The sequence below is a fragment of the Lichenostomus cassidix genome, chromosome 10, assembly GCF_008360975.1.
Source record: "Lichenostomus cassidix isolate B80296 chromosome 10, HeHo_3.0, whole genome shotgun sequence".
NCBI classification, from domain to species: Eukaryota; Metazoa; Chordata; class Aves; order Passeriformes; family Meliphagidae; genus Lichenostomus; species Lichenostomus cassidix.
In genome coordinates, this window is record NC_139491.1 from 3,192,625 (window position 1) to 3,220,447 (window position 27,823).

The 27,823-nt window shown below is 43.1% G+C and overlaps 1 protein-coding gene across 2 annotated transcripts in view; it reads left to right on the forward strand.

Annotated features, from left to right (window-relative positions):
- ADAMTS17 (ADAM metallopeptidase with thrombospondin type 1 motif 17) overlaps nt 1-27,823 on the forward strand; it is a 156,142-nt gene that overhangs the window by 102,161 nt on the left and 26,158 nt on the right. The window contains exons 15-20 of one of the 2 annotated variants that reach the window (XM_085070355.1): nt 673-793; nt 2,998-3,072; nt 8,248-8,328; nt 13,005-13,162; nt 17,009-17,168; nt 19,062-19,197. In XM_085070355.1, coding sequence (XP_084926481.1) covers nt 673-793; nt 2,998-3,072; nt 8,248-8,328; nt 13,005-13,162; nt 17,009-17,168; nt 19,062-19,197 — 731 coding nt within the window. The remainder of the gene's footprint in view (nt 1-672; nt 794-2,997; nt 3,073-8,247; nt 8,329-13,004; nt 13,163-17,008; nt 17,169-19,061; nt 19,198-27,823) is intronic. The other variant, XM_085070356.1, reaches the window with a different exon arrangement.

A 27,823-nucleotide genomic window follows, 5' to 3' on the forward strand; every position in this document is an offset into this window, starting at 1 on the left:
ACTTGCATAATGACAACATTTATTTCAGTAGAAATTTACATTTTAAGAGTGAATTGCTGATTATTTTGAGGGTCTTACGTGGGCAGAATACAGTTTATATAAATTAATGACGGTAAGTCTTGTCAACCTCAACATTTACAAATGTGGAATGTTCACCATCATGACCTGTGAATGCTTTGTGAATAAGGAAGATTACGGTAATAATCCTGATAGCTGCAGGGAGAATATTGTGACTCTTCCCATCTGTGGAAGCAGAACTGCAGGTTTTTATTGGAAAAAATTAGATATGTGTAGAAAACGATGAAAACACCATTTAAAATGAAGCTTCCGGTGAAACTGTTATATTTCATAGTTTGTTTTTCAATTGAATTTTGATTCTTAATACAGTGCAAACATGTGGAAAATGTCATAATTGCATAGGCAATCTTGTGGTAGAAATTGGCCAAATATGAACCTGACCTGCTTCCATTGAACTACTCTTGCATTTCAGGTATCTTGAGTCATCTGATTAATGAGGTCTTTCTCCAGGTATTTCAAAAGTGTAATCAGAATGTAATGCTTTCTCCCCATTCAGGTTTTCAGTCAGATGTCAATCTTAGTCTTGACCTCGATGTTTAGAGATGCTCTAACTTTGCAAACAAAATAATGGGGACCTCTGGTTGTTGTCATTAGAAAATTGGCTGTGATGGGATCATTGGCTCAGCTGCCAAAGAGGATCGCTGTGGGATCTGCAGTGGTGATGGCAAAACCTGCAAAGTGGTGAAAGGAGACTTCAACCACACCAAGGGCATGGGTGAGTAACACTCAGTGGAGTTCTTACCTGCTGGAGGAGAGGTAGGGTGGTGTTAAGAGCTCTTCTTCTTGGATAGCTTTGGAGTCACCTAGAAAAAACAGGTCTAGGAAACACCTAAGAAACACAAAACAAACCCCAACTCACTTCAAGTGTGATATCCCATCTGCTGCTTACTCAGTTGCCCAGATACCAGCCACTGCCTCTGCCTGGAATTCAGAATGAAGTTGTTTCTCATTTTGAGTGCTACTGGTGCTGATGGTTTTAAATAGGAGACAAAATCACAGAATCTTTCCCAGTGGGAGGGAAGTCAGATTTCAGCACCATTTTTGAGGTCTCAGAATGATGCATGCTGTAATCAGGATATCTCAGCTAAAAGAAAGAGCACTCCCCTCTGAATATTTTTACTGATTCCCTGCCAGCAGAAGTATCCAGTATAGGATATAGGAGCTTCCAGTCAGAGTTAAGACTTTTCTCTCTCTTGTTAAACGTTAATGTATGTACGGCTTGGTGTTTGAATTAGTCTTTGTTCCAGGATTTCTGTACTGCACTTCTGAGAAACCTGTTATCACACATCCTGATCAGCCAAAGGGAGGGAAAGCCATGTCCAGAACTTGGAAGCTGCTCCAGGAGGAAACAATTGTCCAGAAAAAAATTATTTCCCATTCAGTGAATACAGAATTGCCATTTCTGTATGGAGAAATACATTCAATATATGCTCTTCCAGGACTGAGTTCCACAAAGCACATGAAAATCCCCTTTAAGCACACATTTCAATTCAGTTTAGTGGCTAAAGCAGCACTGTGCTTAGCAGCTCCCTTTAGTCCAGGTCTCAGTTCTGATATCTGAGGCTCTGATTTTGTTCACTGATCTCTTCCTCTTCACCCTCCTCCTCCTCACATGTAAGGCCAGCTAGGATCTGTCATCTCCTGTGAGAGGCAGGTAGGATTTCCCATCTGCACCACATCTCTGGAGCACATTTGTGTGCTTGGCCAACCTGTCAAATGGTTTTCTGCATTAGTGCCTTTTACTCTTTTGTCCCAATGATTTTCCACCCACTTACCTCAAGTTATTTGCATTTGATGCAAGTGCTGGGAAAAGTTCCTCACTTCCATTGAAAAAAGCCCCAGCTATTCTCCATTTCTGTAGCAGATTATACAGCTTTCATGGACTTCTTACATGCTCCTGAAGAGTAGCTATCTTTTATCTTTTCCAACAAGTCTACAAAACATCTTGTGCAGATAAATAAGAAATTTCTGGGTCACTGCCAGGAGGCTGCACCCGTTTCCAGCTACACAGACTGCATGAGGTGGTGACTTTACAAGGCTGTAGGAACAGAACAGTTTCAGTCTTAATTGGCTGCCAGGACACTACAGGAGGTTTTCACTCCCAGTGCCCTGGAACCTAATCAGAAAGAATTTCTGATGATTCGTGGACAGTGTTCAAGCATTTGGATTCTTTGCTGATCATCACAGAAGCACAAACCTGTCAAAGTATTGCTGTGTAAATGCAATAACAAATGCAATGCAATGTAAAGGTTTCCACTTTTACCCATCTCATATAACCTAGAAAAGAATTGGTTTTACCAGTATAACCTCGTAAACATTTACTAGATGTTTTGTTTTATTTTTAATTCTATTTGGAAAGTTGATTAAATTTTATGTTTGCTCCCATCCATTACTGCTCACACACTGCTCTTCTGCAGAATCAGGTCCTCAGGTGGACCCACTGAATCTCATGCGGTAGGCAAAGCTCCAGATCTGGGGTGTCACAACTGAATGTGAGGTTACTCAAGGAAAAAAATGGCCTTTCTTTAAATTGACAGTTAAGTAAAAATTTGATGGAAGCTGGAGCAAAGCAGATTCCACAATAGGTTGGTGATAACAAGTTTCAAGGTTTGGGTGTGTAAAAGATTGCACAGTTCAATGGTAAATCCCCACAAATTAGCTGTGATCCAAGTCAAGGCCAGGATCCCAAGTGCAGTGTGCTGATTTATTATTTCGGAAGAGAACAGACTTCAAACATCAAGACATTGATTGTTGTGGATTGGTGTCTGTTTGGGGAATTGCAGCTGCAGCCTTGGGCTTTGGCTCTGCCCCTGGGACTCCTCTGGTTGCAGGATTGGTCCCTGTGTGTCCTGTGGTTGCAGATGGTGTGGAGCCCTGTGAACTGAACTAAACTGCTGCCAACTCCTTTCTGTTTCTCAGTAACCAATAGTCATTGTAAGAAGGTTTCCACATGTGTGATGGCAAAGGCAAAGGCTGTTCCCAAGTGTTTCTCGTGTAAGATACTTGAATGCTGTCTGCAGTGTCCGTGGGTGTTGGTGAAATCTTTTGGTGTTGGTTCTTTGTCTTCTTTTGGTTGGATTAGATGGGGAAGTTTGGTGTCAAAAACCATGGATAGACTTCAAGTCCTTTTACTGTTTCATTTGCCTTGTCAGAGATACAAAGTACAGATCCTTTGCTTTTAGAGAACCTATCTGCATGAAAGAAAGACAAAGTTTCATTAAGCAAGCAAAAAGAACCAAATCTATTTCTTTTTTTGCCCCAACTTTAATGTCACAGAGGTTCTGCTGCTCTGGTGGGGAAGATGGTGGAACATTCAAAGTGCCTCATAGGACATCCAGCAGTTCAGCTTTTACCACCTGTGATCCAGGGTGATCCAACTGGAAATTGGTTCTGTTTTTCTGTTGGAGAGGAGGTCAAAAGCCTTTATTTATGATGCTAAACAAGTTGAATATCACATACACTTGTGTGCAGCTGGCTGTCTTCAGCAGACCAGCTGAATGCACTGTTTATACTGAAGTTTCCTTTTGACTGGCAGCATGCCCTGCACCTATTTCTATGAAATAATTTATCAGAGCCAAACACAGAGTTGTTCTGAAATCCACCTCTGTCACCCTGCCACTGTACTTCTAGGGGACCTAGAAATGAAGGACAGCTCTTTGATTCCTGTCTGCTGGGGAGCTGATTTATCACTGACAGCTCCTCCAAGGCTGTGCTTGTAATGGTCAGAGACCTGTGTCTGTCTCTGTTTTTCTCAGCCACATCAAGATTTTCATTTGCTTATGATTTGAAAGAATGAACACAGATGTTTCAAAATTTTTTTAAATGGCAGAATGTAACAGGATGAGATCTGCTAGTTGTTCTGTCATTTTGGGAAAGGAAAAGTACGTATTTGCTAGAAATTTCTCTTTCTAAGATGGGAGAAAAGTGGGTTTTTTATTGCATATGCTGCTTGTCCAGCACTTATTTAAAAGAAATTTGAACAGTAGTGCTTGTTGTGCTGGCTGGGAGCATCTTCACAAAAAAATCTTTTTTTATTAATAGGGCATACATGTAAATTATGAGAAAATAGAGCTCAACCTAATCTTTAACTCAGAGATCTCTTATAAAGGTTTCATCAGAAAGTGCAGGTTAGAAATCTCAGTAACCAACTTCACAGCAATAGTAGGAGGTCTTGAAATCTATCCATGGCTCTCCAGAGAAATTTTTTTCTTCCAAATGAGCTATCCCATGGCTGGAAGTGGACAGGTGCCAATGCAGGATTTATTCTCAAGCTTAAAGTAGAGGAGAATCATCACAGCTATTCAGAAAATAGACACAAAGTTCTCACTCCACTGCAACAAGTAGCACTCAGCAAAAGCTGCAAGGTGGGAATGAGATGGAGTCTGAGCTGCCCAGCTGACGTTTATCCCTAAAAGATCATGGAAGCTGTGCTGGCTGGCAGGTAGGCAGGGCAGTCTGAGTTCCTTTGCTCTACCCTAAGAACTTTGTTCAAAGCACTTTTGGGAGGTTTGATAATGGGTTGAGCACTGTTGACTTTCTCACACCTGATGTTGGTGTGTGCAGGGATAAGATATGAAGGTGCAGTGCCCAGAGACTGGCACTGGCATTCTTTCAGCCATGGGATAATTTTTCCTTCACCTCAAAGTCTCTCTCTACAGTGTGAACCAGAAGAACAGTTTTGCAGTAGATCAGTGACATTCTGAAGTTCACACTAAACTTCCTGTTCTTTCTGGGTGTAATAACAATGGCTAACAATGGATTTTTCTGGGTGGGCTGCTTTCCTCTTTCAGATCTCTCCAGCATTTAAATGAAGATACAGTAGCCACTGTTCACATATTAATCTCCTTGATGACAAAGCCACCTCTTTGTTCTGGTGTCTCTCCTAATACGAGTTACACCATATAATTTGTATCTAGGATTTGCTTCAATCACAGTCTTACATTCCTGAGACACTGATGTAATGCAGATTATCCAGAAAGATTGGTGTGTGCCAAAGTAACTGTTCCCAAGGTGGAGTATACTGCATAGAGCACTATAAATTATCAAATAATGAAGTTCTCCTGTTGTGTTTTCAAAGCTTCATCTTAACAGGCTGATTTATGGGTGAAATTACTAAAAATACTGCCTGATAGTTGCCAAATCTCATCAGTCTTTAACCAGTTCCTCATTTAAAACAGAACTTTAAGCCCAACCTTGCAAACCCCTGCCTTGCAGACAATTACCCTAAGACCTAACAGAGCTTTGAGAGTCCTTGACTCAGGGCCAGCTCTGAGACTTTTTTTGGTCATTCTAGCTGACACTTGATAATCTTTCTGGCAATGTGCAGTTACAGTTTGTATAACAAAATGTGCCTGGAAAACACTGGAGATGTTTCCTGGTGCACTTATCTCAAAGGTCAGGAATCTGTGACCAGAAGCCTCACACCAGCTCTAAGGACCAGAGTGGGGTGGTGGAGGTGACCCAATTTTGTGGCAAATTTGCATGGATGATATCCAGTCTGTTTGCAACAGAATTTGAGCACTAACTCACTCAGCATCAGTGGAGATAATGAGAGTGTCCAGATGCTCCTGGTGGGACATGCCCAAGGGTTCTGCTTCACCTCTGAGAGGACAGGTCTGATCCCAACAACTGCAAAGCATTTGGCATTTCTCTAACAGGAGAGTGAAGGTCAGCAGTCAGGTTTGTGCCACAGTGAGTTAACAAACTGTATTTCTTCTTGTTCAGGAGCTGTGAGTGCAATCCCCCCAAAGCTATCAATCAGGATTAAAAATTACACAAGGAGAAAAATCTGGTGTGAAACCAAACTAAACAGTCTCCAGAACTAATACTCTATTATTAGCTTACACTTCACTATTTACTATTGTAAAAAGTAACATAAAAATCACTTTTCCACTTGATGTTTCTCTCATGGCACAGTGATGAAATGAGAGTGTATTTATGGCTTGAGCTGAGCCTCCAGCACAGCTCCAGGGTTTGCTCACCTCTAAAGCAGTGTGACACACTCCTGACTGCTGCTGGGTCAGGGGACAGACCCAGAGTTCACTGAACTTAGTGGCTGCCTTGCACTAAATTCAGAGTAACTTTGTCTCCAACCCCAGCATGAAATAGCTCTGGACATTTGTATCTGGTTTAAAAACGAAGTAAGTAAATAGTCCCCTAGTAGGTACATTAAATTACCTGAAACTTGGGCATGTTCCAAACTGGCTTCCTAACAGGGGTGTTCAGGGGTGTCTCAGGAGCTGTTTCCCTGTGGCAGACTGTCACTGGTCACACTTTTGCTGTGTTCATGTCTTCAGTAGTTGTTAGGGTTTATATGCAGCTGCATGGGGTGCAGTGAGGATGTTTGATATCTGAAACACTCTGTATTGACTGTGATTTGGTATCTCAGCTGATGAAAAACCAACTCCTGGCAATGTCTAGAATGAAGCCCTACATCTGTTTGCTCTGATTTCGTAACAGATTTCAGTATTGCTTTTAAAAAAATTGACCCTGGAAGTAATAATTTTTCCTGGTGAAACCCAGACTGGAACAGCAGCTGGGAGAGCCATTGCTCTGGCTTCTGTGCACAGACAAGGTTTGAGCTCTGCTGCCCCTCTCTCTGGTTTTCCTGCAAGGAGTGAATGCCCATTTCTGAGATATCTTGGGTAAGGGAGAAGTGAGGAGGAACAAGGGCAAAGAGAACTGAGCTGAAGGGTCAGGTGAAAGTGTCGTTCCCATACAACAATCAGAGAAAGAGGGAGCCTGTCTGACCCAAGTCAGCTGTCCACATTCTGCATCTGATGAAACCCAAGAGCTGAAGCCTTACTCGTGAAATGAATATTCAGGAAATGAATCCACCATCTGACCCCAAAATCCCCATCTTTATCACTTCATGTCACAGTAGCAAGAGAATCACTTAGTCCTGAGGTGGAAGAGGCTGTTACCATCCTCCTTGGAGTCTGCCCTGTATCAGTACAGCAAAAGCAGGGCTGTTCAGCTGCACTTTTATCCCTAAAATAGCTCCTGAGCATTGCTGAGTGCTAGAGGAATCACTTCTCCCTGTGCCAGCACTTCTCCAGCCCATTGCTCTAGACAGCCCACAATTCCCATAAAGGCATCACTGACACAGAACAGCTTTACAGAGCCCTTTAAAGCAAGAAAAGTGGATGAGGGAACATACAGGATAAGCTGCTTAACATCTAAAGGAAAGAGGACAGCAATAACCCCAAAAAAGTGCCAAGTTATACACAGCAAAATAAACTGGGTGGCCAATTAGAAGGAGTCAAGTCATGGTTGTGATGAGATTAGTGTCATTTACAGAGGCCTGATTCAAAGTCCAGTGAAGCCAGTGGAAAAACTCTGCCTGGCTCTTTGAAATGGGCCCTAGTGTTCCTCTGCTTTATTATTTAAAGGCACCACTTCCACCCCATGGAACAAGTCTGTAACTCCATGTCTCCTTACTGTGGGGAAACGGGCTACATTTCCTTGTAGTTCCTACTTATTCTCACTGTATTCTGTGAGTTGAAATTGGGTTTTAGAAAAGTTGTTTAGAGGTGACCAGTGGCCAGTCCGTGAGAAACTTCCAGCTCTGTTGTTGCATTAAATCTGAACTGTTGAATTCTGTTCAGCAGCCCAGTGCAAGGAGATCATTATATCCTCCAGAACTTTTGTACAAAGCTGAAATGTAAGTGAAAATAAGTTTTTCCTCATTTGTCCCACTAATTCCCTCTGTTTAGTTTTAGCATCATCAAAACGTTTCATGGAAGTGAGTCCTTTCTGACACCTTAGCCTCAACAGGGAGGACAAAGCAGGAGCATCTGTTGGAAATTTCACTTCAAATGTCTGTTCTGTGCAGTGTTGCTCCTGACAGTGACACTTTGCAGTGTCCTCGTGCATCCCTGTCAGTACTGCAGGAAAACCAGGGTGATTCAAAGGGTGCAGATCTAATTAGAGCTAATTAACAAGCCTGAAGTCACAGCTAAGCGGCACTCATGCATTTTTGCTGAAATCTTAGTCATGACCATGTCTGTCACAGCAGTGAAACCTGGCTGCCAGCACGGGGATCTCATTTGAAGTTTCTCACTCAATCCTCAGCCTGGAGTTGAGTTTTTCACGGGGAGATCTGGGATGGCTGATCCTGACTGGCCCTGCCCTGCTCTCATTCCTTCAACCCCTTTTTTATTGCCATAGGTTACATCGAAGCTGCTGTGATCCCAGCGGGTGCCCGGCGGATCAGAGTGGTTGAGGATAAACCTGCTCACAGCTTTCTGGGTAAAAAGACAAAAGAAAAACTGTTTTTATTAAAATTCAGCTCTGTTTCCTGTTGAAATAAGCCTTCTCTAAATGACCTGTGAGGTTTGTTGCTGCCAGGGAGGGGCTGCTGATTTCAGTCTTGCTGCAATCTGTGCTTTTGGGGCTTGGTTTCATGATGTTTGCTTGATGTGATAGTATGTGATACTTACAGGCCCTGTGCAACCTGGAAGGAGCAGAGAGTGCTTTTATATATAGACAGAAGAGTTCCTGAACAGAACTTGGCAGTGGGTTGCACAGAGCTGCCAGGAGCACACAGCACTTGAGGAGGGAGTGGAGAAGAGAGCAGTGTGTTTAGAGAAGCGAATGGCAGAGGTGCTGATAGGAAGGCGCCCAGCTCAGTCTGAAGCAGAGGCAGGACAGGGCAGCTGATACCCCTCAGTAACCTGCTGCCATTGCCTGCAGCACCACAATTTTCACTGAATGCTGTGCCCAAGACCTGATCCTCCACTCTGAGATCAGCTTAGCTGCAGCCTCTAGTCCACTTGCCTCTATTTTATCAGGCCAAAAAATTTGTTTAATCCTCTTGTCATTTCTGCTTCTGCATTCCTTTAGGGGGAGCAGGCATCCTCTCCTTCTTTTCCTATTGGGAAGAAAAAGTTTAGACATGGCTGATGGATAAGATTTGCCTGTGAGGTTGTTGTAGGGCAGAGTCTGTCAATGAATTTGTGTTCAGTCACTCATTGCATAAATTAAAGGTCAGAATGGCGTTTGTAAAGTGCAACCAGTCAGTTACACTGAGGATCTGTCAGTCTGGTCTTCTGCCTCTTCAGTATTTGGGGTGTTTCTTTTTGTCATTACTGTGCAAGAGACAAAGGGCTTTACCTCCCATCTACTTCTAGGGAGTCCAGGTCACAGAAATGCTCATACTGCAGGCACTGAATTCACACAGGAAGCCTGTGGCAGAGCAGGGGCTTCAAGGAAAATTGTCCATGGTCCAGAAAACACCCAGCACGTTGAAAGGTGCCTGGTACAATCTGAGCTGCATAGCCATGGAATTGCTTCCAGAGAGGAAGGAACACTGAGAGGATTGCAGAGCTTGTCACAGGCTGTTTTGTGGCAGGGGAAACGCAGGTGTTGCCACTTGCTCTTGGCTATGCAGGGAGCCAGAGCAAAGCTCAGAGCTTGATTTCTGATTTCCACATCTTTCGCTTATAATTCTCCATCTCCAGCCAAAAGGAGACATTGATATCCAGCACTGGAATACAGGATGCTGCTGAAAACTTTTGCATAGTGGTTGTGTCAGGATTTCAGGTCTAGTGCCATGGTTTTTCTGTCTTGAGATGCTGCCAAAGTTGGCAGTATCACCAGGAAAGATGCTTTTGTTCTCTTTCATTCCAGATTCAGGGGGAAAAAGGAGGGCAAAATATGTCATTCAGCTGCCCTTTGGTTAAAACCATTGGCATTTGTGCCACTTCTTGGTAGGAAGCAGTATCACCACTGCTCCTGTTTCCATAATGCTGTAGCCAGCCTGCCAGAGGATCCCGCCTACACGTGAGATGTTTGACATAGCAGAGCCTGGTGGAACAATGGGAGCCAGTGTTTCCTTGGGTTCTGCAAGTGCTCTGCCTTCTGGAAACCAACCTTTTTGTTTGTCTTGGTGGGGTTTGCACAGGGTATTTGGGCTTTGGCAGATAGCAGAGCACTGAGAGTCTTATGTGGAGTGAGTGACTGCCCTTCCTTGGGGCAACATAACCTTGACTAAAGCAGATGGTTCCCCACTGGGTGGTGAAGATTAGGATTGTGTATTTTTGAGAGCAGGAGTTGGCCCTGTGTGCATCACATAAAGATAGATAAAAATCTGGCTCTTTTAAAGCTTTGAGTACTTTTAGCTCTTTGGTTCATGGTCAGGAGCCAGGAGAATCTCTCTAAGCTTTCCAGGGTTTTCTCTTTCAAGGAACACTCAACACAGAGAAAAGATACCCAATGTCTTGCTGAACTGAGATGAAGAATAGCAGCAGGGGCGTTCCAGTAGGACAATAAAGATGACCAGAAAAAAAAAATCCAATCATTCTGATAAGGCTCTTAAATCCAGGTCTGAGTATGGAAGGATTTTCTGTTTCAATAGCACTGACAAAGCTGAGTCCAATCAGGTCCTATTTCTACTCAGAACCAGGTACAACATTTTGGAAAGAAGCCCAGCATAATCTGGAATCTTTATTCCATGTGCTGGGAGCAGTGCCTGAAGAATTTCCCTCCACCTACAGGCAACCCACGCTGGCTGCCTTGGCTGGCTGTAACTCTTAAAAACCACCTTGAACAGGAAATGCCTGGGCAGTTTGTGTCCACAGGCTGGGAAGCAAGCTAGAGGGACCCAAGGTGGAAATAAAGATCTGACTAGATGCCAGGTTTAAAAATTGATGGGTCAGTTCCTGCCTTCCAGCCAACAAGAAAAACAGAAGTTGTTGCTGGGGTTTCTATTCCTTCTGCTCTTCTACTGTACAACTTTGAGTTTAGTTCTGTCACCTCTGGGGCTGGGCCAGCCAGTGGCTGTGTGTGACAAAAGCCAGAGTTCTCTGTGTCTGAGATATGCAGGGTTTTGTAGTTGCAGCATCAATATCTGCTGATGGGGCAATGGGGGCAAACAGTGGTGAAAACACTTTGGTCCAAATGCTCTGCTGAGTCCCCAGTGCAATTCCTGCAATCCTCAAGGAGCATCTCTGGGAGCAGGTCTGTTTCCAAACTCTTCATCTCCTCAGTCACTAAGGGAGCAGTGTTTGCAGCAGTCAAAATCAAACCCTGCCCAGAAAATAGGGTTACAAAGGTGAAACATTGATTTTCATCAGCAAATTATCTCCCTTTGATGGTGAGCTGGAACCAAAGCATGGCTTAAGTCACTGAACCTCTTAGACAGTTTTGAGCACATGCTGGGATGTCTTTCCTAGTCACCCATGCTGCTTGGAGCTAGTTTTATCTCCTCCACAGCTTTGATTAGTTGTGTCCACGGCTCCTCAGGGCCACCATGGTGGCTGCTTTGATCTGCCTGGAAGCCACCAGGCCTTGGCAAAGGAAAGCAATCCAGCTTCAGAATTTTGTCTGGAGCTTGCAGAAGGTACTTTGTAGCTTGAGGAACAAAGCAGGGAGAGAAGTGAGCCGCAGGGAGAAACACATTGCTGCAGTCTGCAAATGCCAGGACACTGTCATACCCCTGGGCTGTGTGCCAGAGAGAACTTTCTTCAGAAAAAAACATTCTCCCACATACATCCTACTTCTGGTGAAAGCATACCTGCAGTTCTCCTTCACCCTGATTTTGGAGCCTCTCATGGGACTCTGAGAGCTGTCAAGAAGGTTGTGTGCTGCAGGACAGATATCCCACTTTTCCAGTAATTCCCAGGGCACAGATACTCAAAAAGGCATATGCAAATACAGAGAACATTGTGACCTCCACTTGCTCCAGACTCCCCCAGAGCTTAGACATTACAAATTCTATAAATCCTAAGCACATCCAGGAGGGTTTGCTGGCTATGGGGGCTTGATCCAAAGGGATGACAATGGGAGATTTCCTATTGACTTCCAAGGGCTTTAAACAGCTTCTCTTACCCTCTTGCAATACAATTAAGTGGGAGCAAAGTTGTGTTCTTTACTGGAAGAGAATAAAATAGGCATGAGATGCTAGAGGTTTAAAAAACATCTTGTTAAAGGCTTAGCCAAAAGACACAGTTAACCTTGAACTAAGGAAGCCCAGGAAAATGTGGGATATTCTGTCTGTCTGCTGTCAGGGCAGATTTGATCATGGTGAATGGATCTTCACAAAGGGGCCTGGCACTTTGTGCTGGAACAGGATCTGCCAATTTTCTCTTCCTTCAGTGCATCACAGCAACATCTGGATAACTCTCCTTCCGTTCTAACCCAGAAAACACATAAATCCCTAAATCAGCTTGCACTGATGAGTCAACAGTAATGTGATGCCCTTATGGCTGGAGTTGTCTTTGAGTGTTTGAAGGACAACAGTGATCCTGATGCAATAGTTATGGTGGAAGAAAGGACATACAATTCCATATATCTTTTATTCTCAATATTCATCTTCCTTCTGCAGTAGAGCTTTCCATGTTGGCCTTACTGAGGCAGGCACATGATGGGTGTGATCTACAGCACCTGACCAAATTCACGTTCTGCCCATTGACCAAGCCCTGCTTTGTACCTTGACTTCTCTTTACAGCTGTGACAGCTAAATGTTAATTTGTTCAATGTTTAATTACGGAGCACACACAAACACAGCATCAGTTGTGTTTTGTGCTTGCAAATCTTCATGTGTGTATCAACACAGATTTGATTGATCTTTTTCTTTGGGGAAAGTTTAGGAATATGCAATCTCAAAATCTGGATACTGAAAGAAAATTCTGCTTGGAAACTAAATTGCAGAGTTGTCTTGTTGCATTTGAAAGGAGATTTTAGAGATAAATTATCTATGAATTTTATGTAAATTCTTTTAAATACATTCATCAACTGAATTACAGAATATATCCAAACATTACAATGGGCCATCTAAAAGTGAGGTTTTTTATTCTTTTAAATTCTCATCCACTACAAGGTTACTACATCTTGTGCTTCAGGTAGCCTGATACAAAGGCTTAATAGTCTATATTGTAATTACAAATTTGCTTGCATTTCATTCCCTGGTGTTTGATTCATTCCAGCTTTAAAAGATTCCAGTAAGAGATCCATTAACAGCGACTGGAAAATTGAGCTTCCTGGTGAGTTTCAGATCGCAGGCACCACTGTCCGGTACGTGCGAAGGGGGCTGTGGGAGAAAATCTCTGCCAAAGGACCAACTAAAATACCACTGCACTTGATGGTAACTTTATATCCTTTGTTTGTGTTTCTTAAGTGATGCAACAGAAAGGGTTTATATCCTAGCTCAAAGTTGAATTTTGATTGTTTGCTTCCTCACCACGGTGTTCTTTTGCAGCATTGCAGGGGCTGGAGAAGCCCAGCTCGCCATTCAAAGAGTGGTGCTTTGTTCTGAGAGAACAGGCAATGTCCCAGTCAGCTCATATCAAGTACAGGATACCCCTGTAATGTGTCACAGACAATGTGACAGGTCCATTCTAGAGGATGAAGGTTCCCAAGGACCTTTCTTATTTCTTGGACATACCTGATGACACACATAAAAATATATTTGCTGAAATAGCTTCTCATCTTATGCCAAAATGTATTCTGTGTTCAAGTACTCTGTTCTCTAAAAGGAGAGGTGCAGATCTAGCATGCACAGATGATACATGTGAATATGAATTTAAGTAGTGACTTAATTACTCACAGAAATGTTCTTTATTTTCTTTGTAATGTTTTTTTCAACTGCATGTAATTTAAGGTGTTTTTTGACATTTTTTCCTAATGTTGGGCATGGTCTTTCTGTTAACCCAACTTGTTATTTTATGAACAGCCATGTGGCTGAAGATGAGTGAGAAATCCACAGGGGTGAGGAGAGCAGGATTGTAGTCCCAGAGCTGTCGCCAGTGGGTGATGGGGTGACCCATGGGACAGTCCCTTAATGCTGGTGTAACTTTAACATTTGTACCTATAAGACAGCTGTAATGATTCCTGTCTCATATATGTTCCTAGTTGAAAGTCTGCAGAGAGCTTTACAGGTTCTATAGCAAAGTTTGCATAGAAAGTATTTTAATTTATTCATTGTTTCCTGTAAGTTTTTTATCCAATTCCATTTTTCTCCGAGTTGTTTCTTTTCCTTGTGACTTTTTGCCATGTTTGTTCTCTGAAGGCTATCTGTAAGCACTGCTAAAAATCAGCATTCTCTCCCTTCCCTCACCTGATTTTTTTGGCTTGTTGGTGTTCATTGTGCAACATTTCCTGACCCACTTTGAAAAGCTCCAAAGATGCCTGAACTTTTCACACACACAAAAAGCCGACAGTAATACTCTACTTTTTCAGTACTTTCTTGGTGTCAAAATCTGCTGCACAGGAACATGAGGGGTTTTGTCTTTGCTTTCTCAGACAGATGAGAGAGTTTTTAGGCTCACAGACCAGTGTAAAGCTGGGTTCAAAGAGGTTACAGCTGGAATAGTCAGAGGTGCAGGGTTGAGCACACCAGCACCTTCCTGTCTCACCTCCCACACAAAGGAGGTGCATACAGGCACCTTCCTTACCATCAGAAACATTAACTTCTACTTGACTTTGGCCTTAACACAAGCCTCCCCTCCTGAAACCAGGATTCTGACAAAGTATCTTGTACTGCCAAAGTCTTCCTAACCTCATGTGAGGAGCAGGAGTTGCACAGGTACCATTTGGGGAGATGCTGTGCAGGGTTCCTTTGGCAGCTCTTGGAACTTTCCAGGGCATTGCTTGTTTGAGGTACAGTGCAGTAAAATCTGCTATCAGCATTTTGTGAACCTCAGCATCAGCAGAGCTTTGGTTTTAAAGAAATGCTCGTTTCCCCTTCATTAAAGAGTAAGTAGCTAACATAGGAAACCAGTGATTATGAGCTTCTCCACGAGTGTCCTGTCCAGATACAGACAGGCCCTTTCAGCAGACATAAGCAAAGGAAATGTTCCTTCTTCACCTTCCCTCACAGAAATGATTAAAAATGAGGAATGTAAAAATTACCAGACCATTAAAAAACATGTGGCTTTAAATCAATGCCAGTGGTAAACAAAGCACACATGAAGTCTTTGCTTCAAATCAGATACAAATCTTTTCCCTGATACAGGGTGGTGGGTTTCATTCTTTCAACACAAGAAAGGCAGGATGGTTACCAGTTCCCTCTAAATAGAAAACTGTTGTTCAAACAGTGGTGGAATACACTGGACTGACAAAGAGCCAGAAGCTTCAGTCAATCCATTGTGACCTGCATTTGAAACCAATTATACACACATACACACACCCCCCAATTATATATGGCTACGAAATTGCATGAAATTGGTTTCATATGGGCCTTTAGATTCACTAGTCTCGCACCCATATTGAGATAATAAGGATTTCTTTTTAGGAGCTGGTTTTTAATACTTGAGGCATTTCTCCAAGTGCATTGCTGTGTGTGTATTTCTTGGAGAAACTGATGTTTGTGTAACTAGGCCTGTGCTAGTCCTCCTCTTGCAACAGAGGACAGCCAAACACTCCCAGAGCAGAAAGGGGCTTTAGACAAGGCTGACTGATCAGTTCTGTAGAAAAGGAGTTTGTATCTCCTGCACTTCAAGAAAGCCAGAGCAGGGCTTGAGCTCTCTGCCTCTGACTGCCTGATATTTGAACTGTGTTTAAAAAACCAACATTCATCTTTGAAATTGTAATGATGCCTGGCTGGTTTCAACCCTGATATTCAGTCCTGGTAGTAAGGCTCCCTCTGTAGCTGAAGCAAAATCATATCTTTGTTCCTTATATCCTCTGGAAGGTGCTTTTCTGCCCAGGGTTCTGCTGTGTGCAGAGCAGCTCATGGATGCTGAGTCTGTGGAGATCCCCCCAGCATTCATGGCACAGGCTGCCAGGACCCCTTCTTTCTGCACATTTGTTTGGCTAAATGAGCTCCTGACAGCTTTAGTGAGATTATTGGTTAAGTAGGAATGATTTGTGCAAATGTGAAGGGGAAACAATTATTGCTGGGAGAAAACAGTATTTGAAAATTTGTCTTTTTTTCAAATGGGCAGCTGCTTGCTCCACTTATGAGAGCCTTGCTTAAAATACCTTATTTGATAAGGCATTGCTCCTATTTCAGTAGGTGACAAAAGCCAGCACAATTCACCTGTCAAATGCTGCTCAGATTATGGGATAATAAGTATAAGTAAGTTTAAAGCCACAGCATAAACATTACAGTAGTATTTCTATGGCATTTGTTAATAGTGTGGTAACTCAGATTCCATGGACCCTGTACTTCATGGGATATCTTCCAATCAGTTCTGACTCAAGCCAGGGAAAGTGAGAGCCAAATGAAGTCCAACGTGTAAATCAAAACAGGACCAGTATTCTCATCTGCCTATGGTGAAAACATAAACATTTTTTCTCTGTTCCTTTGTTAATAGTCAGGGAATTCTGGAGTAATAACGTTGGAGATATTGCAAGTGATTCCTTAGGAAATAGTCAAGCTGCTGTTGGGAGCAAGTTTCACCTTCCTCTAGCAACATGCAGGGATGAAAATATATGTTGCCAGCAGCTGTATGATATGGCTCTTGGTTGTCATCCACAGTTTTCTGAGACATTAAAATCCTACTGCTACAGCTTGTCAGCTGGAATAGTCACGCTTACCTTGAGTGCCATGTTTACCAGGAGACACGGGACTTTTTTTGCATTAGTTGTTTTCACTCTGAGAAGAATCACCTTGTTCTTTCAGATGTTTAACTCTAGATACTCCAAGTTGTTATATGAAAAGTGCTGATTTAATGCTTCCTGTTGCCTTTCTCTTTGGGTAGCCAGTGGCTTACTGATCACATATGAGGCTGAAAGTTATGCCCTGAATCCCAGGTTTAGACATCCCTGTGACTGCTTTAAATATTCACCATTCATAAGCAGTTCTTGCTCCTGCAGTTGCCCTGTTTTACCAGTACTTTTATAATTTAAGTTTTCTTAATAAAGATTTAGTTGCCTTTCATGAGGTATTTCCATTTTAGGAATTTTGTTCCAGCAGTGCTATCTCCACAGCCTGTTGGCTCTCCCAGCACAGTGTGTTGCAACAGCCTCTCTTTTCCTGCCGATCCAGGTGCTGTTATTCCATGACCAGAATTATGGAATTCATTATGAATACACCATCCCTGTAAACTATACTGCTGAAAACAGAAGCGAGCCAGAAAAGCAACAGGATTCCTTGTACATCTGGACACACAGCGGATGGGAAGGATGCAGTGTGCAGTGTGGAGGAGGTAAGGACACTGGGAAGCTTGGTGGGAATCCCTGTGTGGAGTTTGTAGGCTCCTGCCAAAGCACAGTGGAAATTAGCCATGAAAATGGACATTGCCATAATGAGCTCAAATGAGAGCTCGTTCTCACCAGCTCTCCCAGCTCTGATCCCCATCCCAGTTAATTTCCAGGCAGCCTTTTGGCAGGGACACTGCTCTGTCACCGCAGGCTGGAGCTGCACCTGGATCCCTGCTGCACAGATAGCTCTGGGCACTGTGTGCAACCTCCAGTCTCCAGCCCCCATCACATTCTTGGAGCTGTGTCTCTGCAGGTGTTCAGACATGCTCAGGGAAAAGCACTTCCTTCCTTCCCCAGGGATGGAGCAGGGCAGTGCTGCTGTGACAGCTCCTGGAGACTTGCATCAGATGCTCCCGTGCTGGGTGGACGTGCTGGGAGCCCAGGAGCACATGGCATGGCCTTTCCAGAGGATCCCTGGATGTGCCCAGACAGATCCACTGAAGCCCTGGGGGAGTTGATGCTGTGAAACCAGAGACTGGTTTGTCAGACACTGTCCATTGCATTTTCAGTGCTGGAAGGAGTAGGTTGTTCCCTGAGGAAAACAGATTGTTTCCAAGCATTCTGGGCAGTCTTTCTTCACCAGCAGGCCCAGTTATTTATGATGTGACATGACAGAAGGAAAGAGAGCTCATCTTCACATTTGCAGACTCACTGCCCTCAGTGCACTGAAATTACCAATTTTTTTCTGTAAATAGAACTCATTTGAAAACAGACACTTTTATTCATGCATTAAAATAATTTTGTAAGCTATCAAGCCCACACATGAATGAGAAGGAAATTTTTTTGTGACTCTTTTAATTTTTGTTGTAAGTCTGCTACATATTTGAATCAAATCAGTGTCTGCTAGCATGACTCCCACCAGTAGTAGCTTGATAACTGTTCTTTTATTTTGGTTGTTCAATGCCTTTACTTCTTACCCAAGCTGAGAAAGGCCTTTCTCCCTTCCATACAGACTTCTGCAAATTTTTTATGAACAGGAGTTATTTTTTATTATCAGCTGCAGATCACGAGTAAACTCATTTGATGGAGACTCAGGGTTAGAAAGTGAATCTAAGAAACCCAAATAATTGGCAGTAAGGCAAAGTCACATGGTGCAGGAGTGGCATTTTCCTTGTCACATCTGGTCACTGCCATGCTGCCCTGTGGCACAGCTTTCCTGATGCCACTCAGGAAAGGCTGAACCCTGAGGGCCACACTGGGTGAAAGAAACTCTTGATGCACAGACAGTTCATGTGAGAAGTGCTGACTCCTCCTGAGATGCTTCCTGCTAGCAAGGGTTTTAAAGCAGTAAATCTGGAGGAGCAGAAGATGAGAAATAATTTCTTTTGGTGACTTTAATTTCTCTTTGTGAAATACAAACGAGCCCAGTTAATGACTCTTGAACCTCGGTCACTCCTTTTCATCCTGACTTCCTGCCTGGGGAGCAGCAGGAGGCAGCTGTCCTGTCATTATCAGTCACTGGGGGTGGGAGGTCGTGTGGCTTCAGCACATCTGCCCGAGGTGATGACAGGGCAGAGCTACCTGTGGAGGAGGAACCAGAAATGAAAACAAATTGTTTTCAAGCTCGTTTCTACATTAAACGCTAGAAAGAGAAAGCCAACTTGCTGTTCCTGTGAAACAGTAATTGCATGATTAGTGGGGAAAGATTTGTAGCTTTTTGGAAAAAAAGTCCCAAAACATGCCAGTACAAAGGAAGGTCAGGCAGAAGTGGAGAATAAGATTTCTTGCAGAGGTGGTAGAGTACATCTTGTAGATGGAGCAGGGAGCTGCAAGCTTCTGAGTTTTGCTTAATGAGCGAACATGGTTTTGTTCAGAGTTGTTTTTGATTTGGCTCGCAGGTGAGCGGAAAACCATCGTGTCCTGCACTCGGATCATTAACAAGACCATGACTCTGGTGAATGACAGTGACTGCCAGCGAGTGACCCGCCCCGAGCCCCAGGTCAGGAAATGTAACACACACCCCTGCCAGTCACGGTAAGGAGTTCAAAACCACTAAAAACCAATATCCTTTTCCTTCAGCAATTGCCCCTTTCCAAAGCCTCCATCTGGTGAACACAGTGAAAATGTCTAAAAGTATTGGGACACATTGTTAGCCACAGTAAGCAGCTGTAATATTCATTTCCTTTTGTTGAGCAGGTCAGATTTTCATTACCTCAGACAAAGCCCATTTAATTTGTGGTCAGTAAGGCCAGATTCCATGCAGGCTGCCTTCATGCATTGTTTGGGGATGGTTTTCTTTTCCCCTTGGCTGCCTCCTGGGAGACAGAACAACTTACAGTGTGAAGTTAGACAAGAGTACAGTGACTGCATGTCTAACCTTGCTTTTTTTTAATCAGCACAGAATGGGGTCTGATTAACTGTCAAACAGTGCTACAAAAATCTTAAGTCAAATTAAAGAAATTATGATGAAACACATTTTAGAATGCTTTTCTCCTCAGTGGTAGATATCTCTAAAAATAATAAAAAGATCTCTTTTTAATTTGGCAAGCAGTTTTACCTCAATTAATTTTGATCTGTGTTGTATTAAAGAAAAATATATTTCTGGCCAAAATGACAAAACACAGGAAGGTAAATTAATTTGTTCAATTTGTTTGCTTACAAAAAAGTTCAATCTTGCTCTGCAGTGATTTTTAGCACTGTAGGGTAGTGCAGACACTCCAATTTTGTTAGTAGTTACAATAACACCAGGATCAGAGGTTTGGTCCATATGTGGGCCATCACTTTAGAGTTGGACTCAATGATCCTTGTGGGTTCCTTCCAACTCAGAATATTCTGTAATAAGATCAATTTCAGATAAAGCTGAACAATACCTAAAAAAGCATCTTCAAACCAACCTGCTGGCTCCTGCATCTTGTATAATCAGAGAAGCCAGGAAAATGCACCTACAAAGCTATTCCTGCTGGCAGAAACAATGGGGGAAACAACAAACAGCACACTTCCTTCTAATTAGACCTGCACTCTGATTAAAGTGCCCTGGAGCAGGGAAATGCAGTGTCAGGCCATCCATCAGTAAAGCTGGTTCAGGTTTCAGTTTCTGTCTGCACTGCCTGTTATTGCTGCTGTACAATATTGTGGCTGTACAACTTTCAGTCCTGAAAGGTATAATGAGATACCCTCCTGGTGTGCAAGGAGAGCCAAAATCCCAATGGCTTCGAGGAAACAAATGTCATTTCCGTGAGGAAGTTCAGTGAAGTTGGGATTTCTGTCATGTCACTCTGCCTGGAAGAAAAAAGAAGCATCTGCTTGTGTTGCTGCCCTGGCATAAAGCACTTCTCCCAGACCTTTTGGAAAGCTGTTGGGAGGAGACTGGAGAGAGCCCAGGCTGGTATAGGGAGGAGTTCCAAGGGCCAGAGATGGAAAAAAGCAGCTTTAAAAGTTCTGGAAGTGAACAGCTTCTGCCTCTAGCAGCTGAGAGCAAGGATGGGAGGTCCTGGCCATGGGTTCTTTTACAGCCCTGAGACCCACAGTGTGCCCAGAGGGATCTCCAGGACCCTGAGCCCTTGGGGAAGTCTCTTTGATGCACTGCCACCATGGCATTGCTGCCTGTCCAGGGCAGGGACAGTGGGTGAGGTTAAATCACACAAAACCTCCTGAGAAAGAATGATTTGGTCCAGCCCATACTGTGTTATCCCAAGGTATCTCTTGGTCTGTGAGAAGTTGCCAGGCAGTTTGTAGGTACAGTTCAGCAGTTCTGCCCAGTGAGCTGCAGTGAGCTCTGGCACAGTGACACTCTCCTTGGCCCATTTCCTTCAAAGCAATGACAGCAGGCACTGAATGTGCTTAGAACCCGGAAAGGCCACAGAATCCTTGCTGATGATCTGATAGACCACACTCCCTCACTCCCTCCGTGTAGACTACACTTTCACACTTAACATGCTTTTAACTGGAAACATTTTCAGAAGCACATTCTCTGTGCCTCTGTAGAATTTAAATTTCCACTTGCGTTTGCCCACCCAGACATTAGAAATGCATGCTTAGCATATTCTCTGACCAAGAACATCTTAAAGAAACCATTCTCTTTCACCATGTCGATGCTTTTTTTATGAGCCCTGAATTTGTTTTAGGGTTTCAAGTAAAATTATTGTAGCATCTTGTTACAATAAGGTCCTTTCCCGTTTCTACTCAGACCTAAGCCCTTCACCTGAGTTCAGAAGAAGGAACAATGCTCTCCTTTCTCTAATAAACCTGCTCTGTTTTGTGCATTTTGAACTGCATTTGCACTTTCACTCAAAATTTAAGAGAATCACCTTTCAGAGTATTTATCTCTCAAGAGGGGTCTTTTGGCCAGCACAGCACTGGGTCAGAGGACACTCAGTCTCTGTTTCACTTTTGGATGGGCTGTGTGACTTTAATTCCCTATCCCACACTGTCTCTTTGTTTCCTCTCCCAATCCATGTATAACCTAGATTGCAAACTCTTTGGGATGGGGTGAGATCATATTGTTTGAGTGGAGGAAGAGGTTGTTGCTGTTGAGATTGTAATAAAAATAAAAAAAAATAGTTCCCCACATTTATAAAGTGATCAGGAGAAAAAAAAAAGGTATGTTATTAATAACAGTGTCTTTCTTCCAGCACGATCCCAAAGTGCTTTGTAAATTATATATCCCTTTGAACTTCAGCCACCTCTCAGGAGAGCCAAATAATGTAGGGCAGGGGACAGTGCTTTCATGAGGCCAAGGAGAAGATTGGAATTCTCCAACTGCAACCCAGCATCTGAGAAAAACAAAGCAGGATTTAAAACTTGATTGGATACACTGACATGTTTTAAAATTAAACGTCAGAGAAGAGAATTTTCTTAAGGGTTTTGTTGAAACTGGCAAAAATAAAAGAATCTTTCATTCTTTATTATTGTTACTCTTTCACCTTTTAAAAAAAATGCCTCTTTTTCTTCCTATTTTATTTTTTATGTTCCTTGACCCTCTTTTTCCATTAAATTCTTTACAGCTTCCTTTCCTGTCCCAACTGCACCCTATTAGCACCTCTTTATTCTAATCCTTTGCCTAGCTTTTTAGATATTTTTTACAAAACCCTGCTGTAACCAGATGGAATCTGGATTCCTGCATGCAGCACGTATGGGTTGCTTCCAGCACCAACCCAAATCCACCAGCAAGCCCAGCCCTGGGTTGGCACCAGGCTCAGAAATCACAGATCACATCAGCTGTTTTTACTGAAAACACAAGGTCGTTCAGTGGCCACACACTTCTGCATGCATGGTTGGGTCTGTGGCTATGAAACTGCTCCCCTCCAATGCAGGAAAAGGACCAAAACCACATGAAATTCCCCAACTGTTGGGCTTGTAATGGACTGTGTGCAAACGCTGGTAGTTTTTCTCGTTTTTGCTGTAAGAGGTTGAGTCCTTTCAGGGGCTTGCTGAATATTTGGTGTTCTACATGGATGCTGAACAGGAGCATAAATGCCAGAAATCCCTGGCTGCATCTACAGGAAACCACAGGAGACCTTGAGCCCTTACTTTCACTGTTTAGGACTTGAAAATATCTCCTGAGCCCAAGAGTTAGTTTTCTGCCACTACCAGCAGCATATCATAGACTCCTTTCTATAAACTGAGTTTTTTCCTCAGGCTCCTTCCCTCACTGGAAGGGCTCTTCTGTGACCTTGCTGTTCATGTGGGTCAGAACCTTTTATTTCCAGTCTTGGTTATTCATTGTCATTTTTCAGTCTTTTTTTTTTGTGCATCAGCTCTGTTCCTTTTCTTAGACAGTGTTTTCCCTCCCTTCCTCTCTGCCTTGGGCTAAGTGCCACAGGATACAACAAACCATTGTATCTCCTCCTTCCATCATTTTTCTGGGCTAAATCCATTACTTTAACTTCTTACTGCTTTTTTTCATGGCTGCATCATATTTGTGGCTTAGAGTCATTCGAGATGTTTTCCTCCTCGTTTGTTTCATTGTATGAACCCTATTTTAACACAGAAATGCTTGTTATTAGTCCCTGAGCACTCAGCCTTGCACTGTGTGCTGTTTATTTCCACCCTAGCTTTGTTATTGCAGTACCCAAGGTTATTCAGTTCTTCCTGTATAACATCCTAATCCTCTGAGGCATTGACACTGCTTCTAGGCTTTGCATTGTCAGCATTTTCCCCAATTTTTCAGCAGTTTTCTTCTTTTTGTGCCAAGGTCATTAATAAGCATACTAAATTAGATCAAATGCAAGACAGACCTTTCAGGAAGCCCAATAGTAACTGATCTAAATTCCTTTCATACCTGATACTCCTTTGCAGCACTAAAGGTAGATGAGAGGCCAGCTCTCACCTCCCATACGAATTACACAATTATAAACATCTTTCCCAGCATGTCACCAGTAAGCATTTCCCATGCAGCAAAAGGAGCTCTTCACCAAACAGATTAAATCTACCACATTTCCTCTGTCTGGAAAACCAGTTATTTTAGTCAGAGAAATGCAGCCAATGAGTTTTGCCTGGAGGAAGCCTATCTTGCATCCTTTTACCACTGTGTCCTTGATTATTGTTGCCCTCCAAATCAGCTCTAAAAGCTGGCACGCTGCTGAGGTCAGGTCTGTGGTTACATGGATCACTTCCCTCTTTCTTTCTTCTCTTCTCCTTTCACTTTTCCATCCAGGGGCTGCAATCCAGCACCAAGCTCTCCAAGAGCTCACACACCACACAGTGCCCGCTGGGGAAAAGTAAAGCCAGTTCTAAGAGTCAAGGCCCCAGTTGGCTCAGCACCTCAAAAACCTGTCCAAAGGCTGGGGACTGCCAAAATAATGGTGCCTTGGTGTGTGATGGTTGATAGTGCCCATTGCTTTGATTCCTGCTCTAAGTTCATAGTGTGTATCCATGTGACCCTGCTGGCTGAAAGTCCATCTAGACTCCACCATATCCCTGTGACAGTGCTCTGTTTAACAGCCCAGGAATACAGAAATCAGAATAATGTAGAAATCAGTCTGTCTCCCTGATTTTCTGGGCTGTTTGCACCTCACTTATGTGTGTTCTCATCACAGGTAGATGAGCAAAACAATCTTGAATTTATTTTGTGAGGTGATAGTCTTGCAAATAGTAGAATTTGGGGGGAACAGTATGATGGAAAATGTTGAGAATGTCAGCAAATTACTCACAGGGCTGTATAGAAATTGCACTAAACTGGAGGGATGTGGGTGTTTGATAACTGAAGGGGCTGAGCTGGACATTAAATGGCTCCAAATGGGTCAGTCCTTTCATTAATGCAGTCAGGCTCTTTTGGAAGCTCTACAGGTGTTTATCATCTGTAAGGTGCAATGCCAGCAGGTTCAAACCCTTGTCTGTGCTGAGAAACATCTTTGATGTGCATTGGATTTGGTTACACGAAAAAAAAAAGAAAAGAAGGAACAGCCATGGGGAGGGTTTCGTTTTAGCCTGGAAATCTGGCATAAATAGCAATGTTAGCACCCTCTGATCCAAGGAGGCACCACGTAAGAGCTCATTTTGAAGTACTTGCCAAAGCTGGAGTTGGGATCTCTAGAATCAGCTTAATTAATTTGCCAGGACTGTGCTGGAGCAGCTGGAGCAGGGAATGCTGTGCTCTGGTGGCAGCTCCTCGGGGACACTGCCTGCAGCAGGGCTCCCATGGGCCTGGCAGCAGCAAAAGCCAAAATTCTGCAGACCAGAAAGCCTGAGACACTCCTGGGCACCTCTGTGAGGGATGGCTGTGGGCTCATCTGGGTCCCACATCACTTAATGGTGATCCCCATCCAGCAAAAGGAGAAAAACACTCCTGTGCTCCAGGTTGTAGACAGGTCATCAAGTTCCAATTAGTGGTTAATTAGCCAGTGAAAGACAGAAAGTATCTTCAAGCAAATCCAGCAAGTCAACTCCATGAAGCAATTCTGGGAGAAAAGGCTGGGGAACAGACAGTGTAAAATAAGAAGTGTTTATTGGCTACTGCTAAATGCATTTACATCAAATAATCCAAGATGACTTGCTAGAGCAGGAGTTAATTTGGCATTAATTTCCACGTGGAGTCATGAGACAAGTCCCCTAGCTTTGCTGTAAACACCAGGCTGGCTTACATCACCTTCTTTCCCAGTGCAGTGTTTGACTCAACAGCCTTGTGGTTGACCATTGCCTTGTTTTAAAATGTTAAATGATGTGTGCTGCTTTATTTTGAGGCTCTTCAGGCAAGTGCAGTTCTAACCCACAGAAAAGAATTAGCAGGATAATCTAGCAAAATACTTAATTGTGAAATCCACTCCTCCTGCTGCCTGCTGTAATCTTCACAGTTTGCATCCTGTGGTGGGAGCTGAGAAGAAAGCACTGCCTCCCTGGAAAGGCAGGGAATGGAGCTGGAAACAAATTGCCTCATTAAAGCTACACCAGCCATGGATGTGGATAGGGGTAACTCACTGCAGAGGAGCTCTGAGAGTGCTGAAATTCTGTCCCTTGGTGCCAGCAAGGCACCTCCTCACACCAACCCCACACTGAGTCCTCCAAAACTGAGAGATTTGCTCATTTGGGGGAGGAGGAGGGGGAATACAATGGTTTCCATTTAAAAAAAGAACTCCCCAAGATGTATATGTAAATTATAAGACATTGTTCCATGGCTGATCTTGTTGGTAGGGAATTGAAAAAAAAAAAAAAAAGCTGTCAAAATGATAATCACTAAAGAAAAAAAGAAACCTGTGTGAGTGAAAGTTGGAAAGTCTGTTAGCAGAATGACTACTGTACTGGAAAATTACTGAGCACTGTTTATAAAGGCAATCAGACAGGAATGTTAGTCTTGGAGTCCTACTTTCGACATCAGCAGCTGTATTATTCTACTAGATTCCTTGTACTTTTCTCCAAAAATCAAAAAAAAGCCTTCCAGTGACTGGGTGTGGCACAACCTGGATTCACCTGATTGTTTTGACCCCAGTGCAGCAGAGAGGTGGTGGAGAGCTTCAGGAGTGTGTGGGGAGAGGACAATCCAATAGCAGAGTGTGTGTGTTCCATGGAAAACACAATTCCATTTGTAAAGAGAGTTTTCTTCTCCATAGTCGAGCATGACCTTAGTTTGACAGCTGTAAGCAAAGTATATCTGACTGTCAGTTCCACATGACTGATTCTCAGAAATCTTTTCCAATTCTCCTTGCTAAAATTATCCAATGTGAAATCCTGGCCCTGCTGAAAGTTGGTCTGAGTTTTGCCTAAATCAGTGGAGCCACATCCAGGTGCCTCAGTAAACTAAGAGGGACTTTGACAGGATTTTGCATCACAAACCAGTGCTAAAGACAACCAGTGCTAGCTGGGCATGGAGTTATCCTCACCTGTACATTAAACCAAAACATATTCAGTATAATCTATTAGAAATAGAAGCTTCAGATTACAGGGCTTTAGATATGTTTCTGTCACAAGGACTTTCTCAGATTTGTCTTGTTTTGTAGGAAATTTCCTCTCATTCTTTACTCAGCAGTAGTACAGACTCTAAACTGGTTGTAGTTAAGAGCCAGTTCTAAAAAAATAGGTTTAATAACAAAAAAATGTGTTATTGCAAACATGTCTTTGGTCACATCTGAGCTGTTACTGTGAAAGCAGGAAAATAAATTTCACTGTAGCATTGAGAAGGGAACAAAAGTAGCCTGTAGGTAGTGAGGGAATGTGTGAACAGAGCATGGATGTGTAGTTAGTGGAAGAGAACCCACTGTTCTTCTGCAGGGCAGAAACAACCAGGTGAAATTTAGTGGGCTGCAATATTTACAGCAGAAGAAGTAATGGCTTTATGTTATAAGAAGCTACAAATCTCTGAAAAGTGACCTCATGTTTTTTTGATTGCACTTCTTTACCACCTCCCAAATCCTTCAGCCCTGATTCATTTTTATCTTCCTAACATTTTTTCCCAAATCTTTAGCTACAAGCCCTCATTTGCAGACATTCATCTCCCCTGGGTTTATGTACAGTGCTATAGACAAATTTTTTTGTAGAAAATGTGGGAGTCTTAGGCAAGTAGGTAGAGTAGATAATTCAAGGTTAATGACTAATCCAGACCACAGAAAGATCAAATGATGAACTGAATCTCCAAAAGATATTTCAGGTTTGCTCCAGGGGCCTGCCAGATGAGTGTTGCCAATGCAGATTAGAAGAACTCCCAATTCCTCAGAAGAGATACTGAGAGGTCAGAGGTTGAGGAAGACTCAGAAGACAAAGAATTAGAACAGCCCTCTCAGATTGCATGTCCTGCCCATCCCAGCTTTTTGATGCTTTTGAAAATTACACCCTTCTGGGCATATTTTAGCTAGAAAGACAGCCTCTGGCTGGGCTAAAATCTGTGCTTAAAAGCTCATCACTTTTTTCCTGAATCTTAACCACCAGCAGGGATCACTTAGCTCTTGAATCTTCTGCAGAGGTAAGATTACAAAAAATAATACCAGGGATAAAGCCATCCCTTACGGTTGTGAGAAAGATGAGTGTGTTTGTCACGTAAATCAGTGCTTGTTGGCAAAATGAGAGGCTCTCCAGGGGCTCCAGCTGGAGCACTCCCATGGTCCCATAGCAGATAGGTTATAACCTGGGAGGGAAAGACCAAACTGCAAAGAACTGTGGTGTCAAGCAATCCCCAAGATCAGTTTACAGGCTTAAAGTGTAACTGGGAGCCAAATGCTTTATATGATATACA